Source organism: Trichomycterus rosablanca, chromosome 6 (assembly GCF_030014385.1).
Source record: "Trichomycterus rosablanca isolate fTriRos1 chromosome 6, fTriRos1.hap1, whole genome shotgun sequence".
NCBI classification, from domain to species: Eukaryota; Metazoa; Chordata; class Actinopteri; order Siluriformes; family Trichomycteridae; genus Trichomycterus; species Trichomycterus rosablanca.
In genome coordinates, this window is record NC_085993.1 from 30,892,472 (window position 1) to 30,905,383 (window position 12,912).

The 12,912-nt window shown below is 43.1% G+C and overlaps 1 protein-coding gene across 1 annotated transcript in view; it reads right to left on the bottom strand.

Moving 5' to 3' along the window:
* Nucleotides 1-5,710: 5,710 nt before the first annotated feature.
* LOC134317022 (NLR family CARD domain-containing protein 3-like) overlaps nt 5,711-12,912 on the bottom strand; it is an 87,870-nt gene continuing 80,668 nt past the window's right edge. Inside the window, exon 26 of the mRNA XM_062997668.1 lies at nt 5,711-6,194. Coding sequence (XP_062853738.1) covers nt 6,188-6,194 — 7 coding nt within the window. The 3' untranslated portion in view covers nt 5,711-6,187. The remainder of the gene's footprint in view (nt 6,195-12,912) is intronic.

Genomic DNA, 12,912 nt, shown 5'->3' on the forward strand with positions numbered 1-12,912 from the left:
AGCCTTCCCTACCCTCTGAAAAAAACAGCCTGGTTTACTGTGTCCCCCTTTGCTAAAGTTTAGAAGATTATAGTTCAGAGTTAGAAATGTAATTAGCAAACAGCACTGGGGGTCATCACCTAAAAATAACAGATCATTATAACAGATCATCAAACTCCAAACCATGCGTGTCACTTAAAGCCATTCTAAAGAAACTTCAGGTTCCCAAAAATTTTTTACAATCAGCTGAACTCATCACAATGTACAGGGAACAGTGGTCCTTTGGGTTTAGGGCAAGAAAAAAATTTGATTAATGTTATTTTACACTGATAGAAATGTGTGGGTGGCGCTCACCAATCCAACCTCTCCACCGAGACAGATTCTGATTCCTTTTTTTCACAGTCTGATCTCATTCTGATTTTCTGCTGATCAGCTCTGCATCTCTGCACATTTTAGGAGCAGGATTGATGCGCTTGAATGGAACCACATCTCTAGTTGGAATCCAGTTGCCGAGCGGTCGGCGAGCCGGTCGGGTCGAGTTGTTGGGTAGTTCACACATAGCGATTGAGAGCTGAGTTGTGATCGCCGAGTGAACGCCGAGTTGCTCCCGAGCCAGAAAATCTAGCGCCTACCAGTCGCCGAGCCAAATCTGGGCAAAACTCGTGTAGTGTGAACTAGGCATTACACTACACAGTCTTAGCAACTGAGGGTTAACGGCTTTGCTCAGAGGCCCAACAGTAGCAACCTGGTGGGGTTTGAACCAGCAGCCTTCTGCTTACTAAACTGCCCACTTAGCAGTGACTGAACGTTTTACTTCAGAGTCAGATTATTTTGATATTTTTCTGCTCTAATGACTAAGATCATGTTTGTAAAATAGAGACGTTTGCTGGTGTTTAGAAGTTAAGTTATATTAGCCATGTAGCTTTGGAGCAAAACTAAAGGAAGCGATGGTGAGGATCAAACTGAGGCTCTTAGGAACTTCTGTCCAGCGCCCACTGTACCAGCTGTGCCACCATAACACGGTCTGCTAAAAGGAACCAACGTGGAGGAGGAAACATGAACACAGCTCCACTGTCTGATCTGAGCCAACGGTGCAGGACAAAATGCCTGAGAAGCCTGTGACGTCAGCAGTCCATCACTGACCTGTCAGCGTCACATGACCTGAATAACTTACACACTGGTTTCATAAGAGAAGAAGAACAGAAACTGAAGCTGCACCTCCACAGCGATGAAAATCTCCTTGTTGCTGATGTTCTCAATCTGTGTGATCTTCTCAGCCAAACGACTGCTGTTCTTACTGAGCTCAGTCTGCACACACACACACACACACATACACACTCACAAACACATAAACTAAGCTCATCTAAAATGTTTAGTTATAGCCAATTGGAGCTCATCTTTCTCTCGCCGCTGCTGCTACCCCCGCCCTTGATCAAGGAGGGCTGAGACATTAGGCTTGTTCGAGATGAACTGCGCCTCGCCTTGGTGGTCAGCGAGAGCTGCCGGTTGCAGTTGGGGGAGGAGGTTAAAAGAAAGCCATCAAGTCGGACAGTCGCCACCTGCAACCCACGTGAGCTACATCTCGCGGCGGTTGCGTTCTTCGTGGCTGATGAAGTGAATGCAGTAGAAATCGCTCTGCTTTTGCGTGAAATCGAACTAAACATTCTTGATCACTGAGCAGGTTAAACCCAGCGTTTGTTTTCCAAATCCATAGTGGTGAATATAGATGACCATAAAGTGTCAAACTAAGTTTCTGTAAAATCTGTAAATAAATATAGTTTTACTCATCATTCATTTATCTTGTAGATTGGTGAAAAAGAAAAGTTCTAACAAACATGTTATCAAACACATATTTATGTTATTGAATAGATTTAAATATTTGTCTACAACAATTTAAATGAATAGACCTAAACTAAGTAGCCTATTTTTCAAGGCTGTCTATTGAAACATTTCACATGAAAACGTGTGAATACATAATTCCAAATATACGGTTTGTTCAAGGTAGAATTAGTGAATATGATAAACAATGTACGTAAAAGTGTTCTAGAAATAATTAGATGGAAATTATAAAGTGCACTCAATCAGACCTTAATCATTATGGTTGTGTATATGGTAAATAGACGTAAGGACTTAATCACATTTACCCTTCTTTAGGCTTGTTCCAAAAATACAACATTTTGTAGAGGATGTTGTCCCCCTCTATAGTCTCTCTCAGAATTTAGAGGTCATTTCAGACTCTCTAAAGGACAAGTGGAGGTACGATATGATAACCTTCTTTTCTCTCACTTACTATGTAGGGTCTTATAAACACCATTGGCCCTGTCTATATGAATCCACAGCAAACAAATTGCCACTGACAAAGAGTGTCCTAGCCTGTATATGGACACTGTCGAACCAGGAGTCATATAGGGGTATTTCAGACAGATTCAATATCACAAAATCCACTCTTGCCAAACATCTCCATGAGTTTTGTACTCTGGTAAATACATGGCACACCACATTTCCTGGCCATTAGGACAAACCCTGCACAATTCTTTGTTAGGCTTTCAAGCAGCTGGATTTCCAAACACTATCTGTGCAGTAGATGGATGCCACATTCATATTCCGAAGCCACACTGTGACAACCCCCTGGCATATTTTAACAGGAAACAGTTCTATTCTATCATTCTCACTGGATTTTGTGACAGTCACCAGCAGTTCATCCACATCAGCGTGGGTCACCCTGGTAGCTGGCATGATGCCAGAGCCTTTCGTCTCACAGAGGTTGCTTGTCTTTTAGAAGAAGATCCCCTGTCCCTGGTCCCACAAGGGATGTATATAATTGGGGATTCAGCCTACCCTCTATTGCCCCAACTGATGAGGACTTACAGAGACAATGGAATAATAGATAATAGAAACTAATAGATAATGGATAATAGAAAACTAAACACTGGCCGTGTGGTCATTGAGCATGCCTTCAGCAAAGTTTAGGAGACTCCGATGCCTGCACATGAGGAATGTCCAGTCCATCAGCTCAGCAGTGTCTGTTGCATTCTACACAGTGTTTGCTTGGAGCCAGGAGACCATGGCGATGATGTGCAGGATGAAGAGGATGATGAACAGCATTCACTACAACCTCACAACCAAGATGTAATTCATTATAGAGACATAATAAAAAAAATTTTAAAGGCATCTTTAACTTCATGCCTTTTGGAGATAATTTTATCTTCAACTTGCTTAACTGTTCACAGTAACAGTAATTTTGACCAGGGTGCCCAAATGTTCGCATGCCACTGTATTTTATAGATGCATTGTTAAACAGTATACATCAGTATGCTCACCGATGTGCCCAGTATGAGTCACTAATGAATAATGTGGTTAATATGTGCATTGTACAATTGTGTAGAGGTTTGTGCTTCTTCGAGCACTGACAAATCAGTTATTTAGGCATTGATGATGAATAGTGGCTGTGGTTTATTGAAGATGAATCTCTTAACACAATCATCTTCTGAACAACACATTGTTTTGTTCTTCCAGAACAGCTTACCTTCTGGCCTTGGTTCTTGTAAAGAAACATGACACCATGCACATCCACACATTTTTATTTATGTAGCATATTTTAAAATGTTGACAAAGTTTACAGAGAAGAATGAAAAATAAATCAAAGTGTAATAGTGATAGTGGTATTAAAACAGTTAAGATATAAAATATTAAAGCAATTTAGATTGCTTTATATTAATAAAATGAGAAGACAAGAACCATCAGAAGTTCTAGAAAAACATCAAGATAAAAAGATATGTTACATTAAAGAAATATCAGGTAGCTTACTTGAGTCTTTTCATGATATGGAACGATAATTATGACATGCTGCAATTTGTACGAAAATAAACAGTCATGCTACTAGAAAGCATGATAGTATTTCGAACATATCAGGTCTTTAAGACAAATAAACTGAGATTTACATTTTAGAATAAAACGAAACAACCACCAGAGGATTCAGCGGAGCTTCTAGCCAATGAGGATTAAGCTCTGTCGTCATCAAGCCGTCTCTCAGGCAGCACAGCCCGTGGAGAGCAACTGCAGGGACTAGTTCCACCGCCTGCAGCCGCCCCACTCTCGCAAGATTATAACGAGTCTGTCACCGAGACGCACCGGTGGCGCAGACGCAAGTCGGACAAAAAAACTAACCGGCATGCACCGTACCGAGCCAGGAGGCGATTGGTCTGCGCAGCACCGGGTTAAGTCGAACAAGCCTATTTACTGCTTCACTTCTTTTCACCTGCCAGGGGCGTGGTCTCACAGAGCACAGTGGTACAGTACAGCCATTAACCCCCCCTCCCCCAACCACCCAGCGAATTGTATGTCTGCATAAGCACCCAGCTGGCTGATAGCAGAGCTGAGATTGGAACTCAACAGTGACTCAGTTCAAATGAATTATTCTCAACATGAATGACTCGGTTCAAACAAATCATTCCCAACATGAATGACTCGGTTCAAACGAATTATTCTCAAAATGAATGACTCGGTTCAAACAAATCATTCTCAACATGTATAACTCAGTTCGAATGAATCATTCTCAACATGTATGTAGATTGTAATTTAAATAGTGTTATTATTATTCAATTATTTTGAATCTAGTGTTAGTGATTATTGAACCCATGATGATTTTTAGAGTGGGAATAAATCTTGTATTTTTATGCCTCATTTAAAGAAAAAATAGACACAAGAAAACAAAATACTTTATCATTTAAGCTTTTATGTTTTTTGCTCTTTAAAAGAAGAAAGAACCCTTTACTTTGACCCTGTGACAATTTGTTTTATTTTGAACGGATAAAATTACCATTTTAACCACCGATCTACTACTACAGTCTTATATCATTACAAAGTGAAAACAAACAAAAACACATTTATTAAAAGTCAAAACTGTTACTAAATTAAAATCTCTTACTTACAAAATATTCAGACCCTCTGCAGTGCCACTCCAGATTGTGATCTGATGCCTCCTGTTTGCTTTAATGATTGAGATGTGTCTGGAACTTCATTGGAATCACCTGTTACGATCTGAATTGACTGAACATAGTTTGGAAAGGCAAAACCGAGTCTATAAACACGTCATCGTCAGGACAACAACAGAACCAAGAAGTCCAAGGAATTGTCTGTGGATTTCCACCATCATATTATAGTCATGCACAGATCAGGGGAAGAATATAAACAATATCTCAGACTTTCAGAGTTACCAGGACGTCTACAGTGATCATTATGAAATGGAAGAAGCTGGGAACAAGAAGGACCTTGGTCAAGAAATAAAAACAAAAGTCTGTAAGGCCTTAGACATTTCAACACAACAACAATGTGAAGCATGCAGCCTAAACAACACTAAGTCTTCACTTTCTGCATTTATCGTTTGTGTGAAGTTCAGATATTTACTGGTGTTCATAGTTTACCTTTCTAAATCCCTGAGATCAGGAAATGTTTAATACGTTTTAATGATCAGTACCGAGCCGCTGGTTTGACGATTAAACTCTGTACATATGGATTTATGTGTAACATTATTTATTAAACAGATTTCACCTCGTGTCCCAATATAATGATCAGACTTTAGGGATCATCTTCTGTAACCTAACGCTGACTGAAGCTTTGAGATTCCAGCTCTACCTTCTTATTAGATTATCATAATTAGTTGTAATAGTATCATTGATCATTTCACAAACCTCCCAGTCTTACATTTCTCCTGTCCTATCAGACATTAATCTCACACTAGTATATATTTATATATAAAGTCAGTAAAGCTGATAAAGTATTCTGTGTACTGTACATTATGTATATTTAAAAACATTAATAAACATTAATAAAGCTGATAAAGTAAAACATTCTGTGTACTGTACATTTGTTGGAATTGGTTTGTATGTTTGCCTCTGTGGATTAATGGTGGTACGACGTTTTCTAGCCTCCAGCTGCCTGGAGTCGATGGTTTTGAGTTACTGTCCCACTGCTGTCCTGGGGGTCTCCACCATTCCTGAATTACTGACTACACTGTGTGGGTTACACCAAAAATATTCATTGTATTTACTGTCTGAAGTGGGTGAGGAACCTTCCTCCTCATCTGTGTTTTGAGTGTTCTTTATATTTTGCTGGTTTTTGTGATGAGGAGAAGCTGTCGGGTTCAGGAGTCTGCTGGTCATCAGAATTTTTTTGGCCTTGTCCAGGATGTGTAGATCCTCCTGGTTTATCATATTCTGTTAGATCAAAAAAAGAAAGAAATGTTTTATTATTGTACATTATAATTCATAAAATCTGTAACCCTGTGTTTACATGAGCAGTGACATGACGGAATTGAGCAGAGCGGTATGTGCTTTAACTCCATCATCATGAAGCGGTACGCTCATCGCCCAAGTCAATCAAACTAATAGTAATTAACACCAAGAAACAAGAACAACTGCATCAGTAAAGAGGAACAGTGGGTGCAAGTAACAGATCACCGATGGACAAGATGGTCTAAAAAACAAAACACCTGGACCTCTGAGCAACTGAAAAAACATTCACCATACTTTCTACATTTCTTTAACTTCTCTAGTGCCTTCAATACCATCCAGCCCTGCCCACTGAGTGAGAAGCTGCTGGAGATGCACCTGCACTCCGATACCACTTCCTGGATCATAGACTACCTCACAGGCCCGCCACAATATGTCAGAGTGGACGGCTGTGTTTCTGAGTCTGTGATCTGCAACACTGGTGCACCCCAAGGAACTGTACTAGCACCATTCCTCTTCACTGTCTACTTTAACTCTGGTTCCTGCCACCTCCAGAAGTTCTCTGACAACTTCTCCATTGTTGGATGTATCACCAAGGACAATGAGGAGGAGTACAGAGGACTGATCGAGAGCTTCACTACACGGTGCAGAGAAAATTACCTGAAGCTCAACATCAGCAAGACTAAAGAGATTGTGTTAGATTACCAGAGGAACAGAAGCCCCCCTGTTCCGGTCTTCATACAGGGAAAGGAAGTGGAGAGGGTGGATTCCTACATGTACCTTGGAGTACATATAAACAACAAGCTGGACTGGACACATAACACTGATACCATCTATAGGGAAGGGCAGAGTAGTGTTTTTTTTCTGAGGAGGCTGAGGTCTTTCATGTGTGTAACAGACTGCTGAAAGCTTTTTATCAGTCTATAGTTGCCAGTGCCCTCTTTTTTGCTGTGGTGTGCTGGTTTGGTGGCATCAAGGCTGAAGATGCCAACAAACTAAATAAGCTGGTGAGGAAAGCCAGTTCTGTTGTGGGTCTACAGCTGGACAGTCTGGAAGTAGTATGGACGAGAAACTATGGCAGCTGGGCAGTTCTTTCAATCATAGACTAATTCCACCAAAGAGCAAGACGAAGCGCTTCAGACATTCTTCTGTGCCAACTGCCATCAGACTGTATAACTAGCAGAATACACAGGCTGTCCTCACACTGATATGCCAGCTCCCCCCCATAGAATAACTCAAGACCCCCCCCTTTTTTTTTTACCAGCACTGGACTCTACATTTCAATATTCACACATATGTATATATTTACATATAGAATATATAGTGTTTTTATTATATTTTTGTAATTACTATACTGTTGTATAATAGTAATTGAATCTCATAGCTAATATTGTTTTTATAATTTTCTTATTTTTATTTTATTCTACTGTATTTTATTTACTGTACTTACACTGTACTGGAACTGCTGTAACACTCGAATTTCCCCCATGGGGATCAATAAGGGAGTCTTATGTTAAATGTGCATGTAACACTTGAAGCCTCTGTGTGCTCTGGAGCTTGTCTGCCACGCCCGCCTTCTCCGTGAGCACACTCTGTCTCCTGCCATGCCTGCTCATGATTGGTTCATCTGGCCTAATTATCTCCAGCTGCTCCTTATTTAAGGAGGCAGCATTTGTGTAGACTTTGGAACCTATTTTGAACTGCTCTGGTGTTATTTTGGTTTGGACTTCTAGACAGGACTTGGTTAAGCTCTGTAAGCTCTGTTACTAGCTCTTGTGTTTAGTTCGCGTTACTAGCTATGTTACTAGCTCTTGTGTTTAGCTCGCGTTACTAGCTGTTATTAGCTCTTGTGTTTAGCTCTCGTTACTAGCTATGTTAGTAGCTCTTGTGTTTAGCTCTCGTTACTAGCTATGTTACTAGCTCTTGTGTTTAGCTCACGTTACTAGCTACAGTGTATCACATAAGTGAGTACACCCCTCACATTTCTGCAGATATTTAAGTATATCTTTTCATGGGACAACACTGACAAAATGACACTTTGACACAATGAAAAGTAGTCTGTGTGCAGCTTATATAACAGTGTAAATGTATTCTTTCCTCAAAATAACTCAATATACAGCCATTAATGTCTAAACCACCGGCAACAAAAGTGAGTACACCCCTTAGTAAAAAGTCCTGAAGTGTCAATATTTTGTGTGGCCACCATTATTTCCCAGAACTGCCTTAACTCTCCTGGGCATGGAGTTTACCAGAGCTTCACAGGTTGCCACTGGAATGCTTTTCCACTCCTCCATGACGACATCACGGAGCTGGCAGATATTCGAGACTTTGCGCTCCTCCACCTTCCGCTTGAGGATGCCCCAAAGATGTTCTATTGGGTTTAGGTCTGGAAACATGCTTGGCCAGTCCATCACCTTTACCCTCAGCCTCTTCAATAAAGCAGTGGTCGTCTTAGAGGTGTGTTTGGGGTCATTATCATGCTGGAACACTGCCCTGCGACCCAGTTTCCGGAGGGAGGGGATCATGCTCTGCTTCAGTATTTCACAGTACATATTGGAGTTCATGTGTCCCTCAATGAAATGTAACTCCCCAACACCTGCTGCACTCATGCAGCCCCAGACCATGGCATTCCCACCACCATGCTTGACTGTAGGCATGACACACTTATCTTTGTACTCCTCACCTGATTGCCGCCACTCATGCTTGAGACCATCTGAACCAAACAAATTAATCTTGGTCTCATCAGACCATAGGACATGGTTCCAGTAATCCATGTCCTTTGTTGACATGTCTTCAGCAAACTGTTTGCGGGCTTTCTTGTGTAGAGACTTCAGAAAAGGCTTCCTTCTGGGGTGACAGCAATGCAGACCAATTTGATGTAGTGTGCGGCGTATGGTCTGAGCACTGCCAGGCTGACCCCCCACCTTTTCAATCTCTGCAGCAATGCTGACAGCACTCCTGCGCCTATCTTTCAAAGACAGCAGTTGGATGTGACGCTGAGCACGTGCACTCAGCTTCTTTGGACGACCAACGCGAGGTCTGTTCTGAGTGGACCCTGCTCTTTAAAAACGCTGGATGATCTTGGCCACTGTGCTGCAGCTCAGTTTCAGGGTGTTGGCAATCTTCTTGTAGCCTTGGCCATCTTCATGTAGCGCAACAATTCGTCTTTTAAGATCCTCAGAGAGTTCTTTGCCATGAGGTGCCATGTTGGAACTTTCAGTGACCAGTATGAGAGAGTGTGAGAGCTGTACTACTAAATTGAACACACCTGCTCCCTATGCACACCTGAGACCTAGTAACACTAACAAATCACATGACATTTTTGAGGGAAAATGACAATCAGTGCTCAATTTGGACATTTAGGGGTGTAGTCTCTTAGGGGTGTACTCACTTTTGTTGCCGGTGGTTTAGACATTAATGGCTGTATTTTGAGTTATTTTGAGGGAAGAATAAATTTACACTGTTATATAAGCTGCACACAGACTACTTTTCATTGTGTCAAAGTGTCATTTTGTCAGTGTTGTCCCATGAAAAGATATACTTAAATATCTGCAGAAATGTGAGGGGTGTACTCACTTTTGTGATACACTGTATGTTACTAGCTCTTGTGTTTAGCTCGCGTTACTAGCTATGTTCCTAGCCCTTGTGATTAGCTTTTGTTACTAATAAATTCTTAGTGTGTTTGCATCTCTGCGTGTGTGTCCGCCCCATTGTCTTGCCTTAGCCGCCCGTTCGTGACATAATAGGTCCCCACCTTAAGGACGCAGCGAGATGTATTTTGTTCATGTTTTCCCGGAGTTTAACTCCATGAGGTTTCCTCAGACCCTACCGCTTAGTAGGCCAGCTCCATATGATGGAAGCGACTCATTTGTCGACGGCTTCCTTCTGCAGAGCCAGCTCTACCTGCAGCACCTTATGTTCCAGCCTGCAGAGTTCAAGCCACAGTCTACTACCGACAATTCTCCTTCAGCTCTCCTGCTGCCGCCTTCAGGTTCCGAGCAGCTAGTTCGAGAAAACTCACCAGGTTCCAAGCAGCTGATTCAACATGAATCTTCAGGTTCCAAGCAGCTGATTCAAGATGAATCTTCAGGTTCCAAGCAGCTGATTCACGAAGCCTCTTCAGGTTCCAAGCAGCTGATCCAAAAAAACTCTTCAGGGTTCAAGCAACTGATTCAAGAAACCTCTCCAGGTTCCAAGCAGCTGATTCAAGAAACCTCACCAGGTTCCAAGCAGCTGATTCAAGATGAATCTTCAGGTTCCATGCAACTGATTCAAGACGAATCTCCAGGTTCCAAGCAGCTGAGTCAAGAAACCTCTTCAGGTTCCAAGCAGCTGATTCACAAAACCTCTTCAGGTTTCAAGCAGCTGATTCAAGACATCCCTCCAGGGTTCAAGCAGCTGATTCAAGACGTCCCTCCAGGGTTCAAGCAGCTGATTCAAGACGTCCCTCCAGGGTTCAAGCAGCTGATTCAAGACGTCCCTCCAGAGTTCAAGCAGCTGATTCAAGACGTCCCTCCAGGGTTCAAGCAGCTGATTCAAGACGTCCCTCCAGGGTTCAAGCAGCTGATTCAAGACGTCCCTCCAGGGTTCAAGCAGCTGATTCAAGACGTCCCTCCAGAGTTCAAGCAGCTGATTCAAGACGTCCCTCCAGGGTTCAAGCAGCTGATTCAAGACGTTACTCCAGGGTCTAAGCAGCTGCTTCAAGAACTTTCCCCAGTGTTTTCGCAGCTGACTTCGGACGCCTCTCCAGGGTCCTCGCAGCTGGTTAATGATGTTTCTTCAGTGTTTTCGCAGCTGACTTCGGATGCCTCTCCAGGGTCCTCGCAGCTGGTTAATGATGTTTCCCCAGTGTTTTCGCAGCTGACATCGGACGCCTCTCCAGGGTCCTCACAGCTGATTCAAGGAGTTTTTCAAGGGTCCGCGCAGCTGACTCCGGACGCCTCTTCTCAAGGGTCCTCGCAGCTGACTCCGGACACCTCTTCTCAAGGGTCCACGCAGCTGACTCCCGAAGCCTCTTCGCCAGGCTCCACGCAGCTGACTCCCGAAGCCTCTTCGCCAGGCTCCACGCAGCTGACTCCCGAAGCCTCTTCGCCAGGCTCCACGCAGCTGACTCCCAAAGCCTCTTCGCCAGGCTCCACGCAGCTGACTCCCGAAGCCTCTTCGCCAAGCTCCACGCAGCTGATTCCCGAAGCCTCTTCGCCAGGCTCCATGCAGCTGGTTTGTTTCCGAGTTGGCGCCCCCCGATGGCGCTCCTGTTTACGAGTTGGCGCTTCCCGATGCCGCTCCTGTTTCCGAGTTGGCGCTTCCCGATGGTGCTCCTGTTTCCGAGTTGGCGCCCCCCGATGGTGCTCCTGTTTCCGAGTTGGCGCTTCCCGATGGCGCTCCTGTTTCCGAGTTGGCGCCCCCCCATGGGGCTCCTGTTCCCGAGTTGGCGCCCCCCGATGGCGCTCCTGTTAAGTCAGCACTCCCAGAGCGTGCTTATGAACTCTCGTTGGCTGGTTTTCCGTCAGCAGCCTGTGTTCTGACGCTTTTGTCATGCCTGCCTCAAGATATACTTAATGACTTCAAATTTCCCCCGCAGGGTCCAGGACCTCCTTGTGTTTTTTGTTTTCTTATGTAACACTTGAAGCCTCGGTGTGCTCTGTGCCCCCCTTCTCCGTGAGCACACTCTGTCTCCTGCCATGCCTGCTCATGATTGGTTCATCTGGCCTAATTATCTCCAGCTGCTCCTTATTTAAGGAGGCAGCGTTTGTGTAGACTTTGGAACCTATTTTGAACTGCTCTGGTGTTATTTTGATTTGGACTTCTGGACAGGACTTGGTTAAGCTCTGTAAGCTCTGTTACTAGCTCTTGTGTTTAGTTCGCGTTACTAGCTATGTTACTAGCTCTTGTGTTTAGCTCGCGTTACTAGCTATGTTACTAGCTCTTGTGTTTAGCTCGCGTAACTAGCTATGTTACTAGCTCTTGTGTTTAGCTCGCGTTACTAGCTATGTTAGTAGCTCTTGTGTTTAGTTCGCATTACTAGCTATGTTACTAGCTCTTGTGTTTAGCTCGCGTTACTAGCTATGTTACTAGCTCTTGTGTTTAGCTCGCGTAACTAGCTATGTTACTAGCTCTTGTGTTTAGCTTGTGTTACTAGCTATGTTACTAGCTCTTATGTTTAGCTCGCGTTACTAGCTATGTTACTAGCTCTTGTGTTTAGTTCTCGTTACTAGCTATGTTATTAGCTCTTGTGTTTAGCTCTCATTACTAGCTATGTTAGTAGCTCTTGTGTTTAGCTCTCGTTACTAGCTATGTTACTAGCTCTTGTGTTTAGCTCACGTTACTAGCTATGTTACTAGCCCTTGTGTTTAGCTCGCGTTACTAGCTATGTTCCTAGCCCTTGTGATTAGCTTTTGTTACTAATAAATTCTTAGTGTGTTTGCATCTCTGCATGTGTGTCCGCCCCATTGTCTTGCCTTAGCCGCCCGTTCGTGACAGTGCAGCTTTATATTTACTTATATTTCTTTTGATTTAATTTTTTAACTGTTTTATTATTGTACAGTAAAATGTACCACTATAATTGTATAATTACTACTATAATGTACTAATTTACTACTACATTTACTGCTATCTAGTGTTACGCGGGGGCAAAGCCGAGATAAAGACAAAGGGGGCGGACACACACGCAGAGATGTACAAAACAAACTAAAGGTTCATTAGA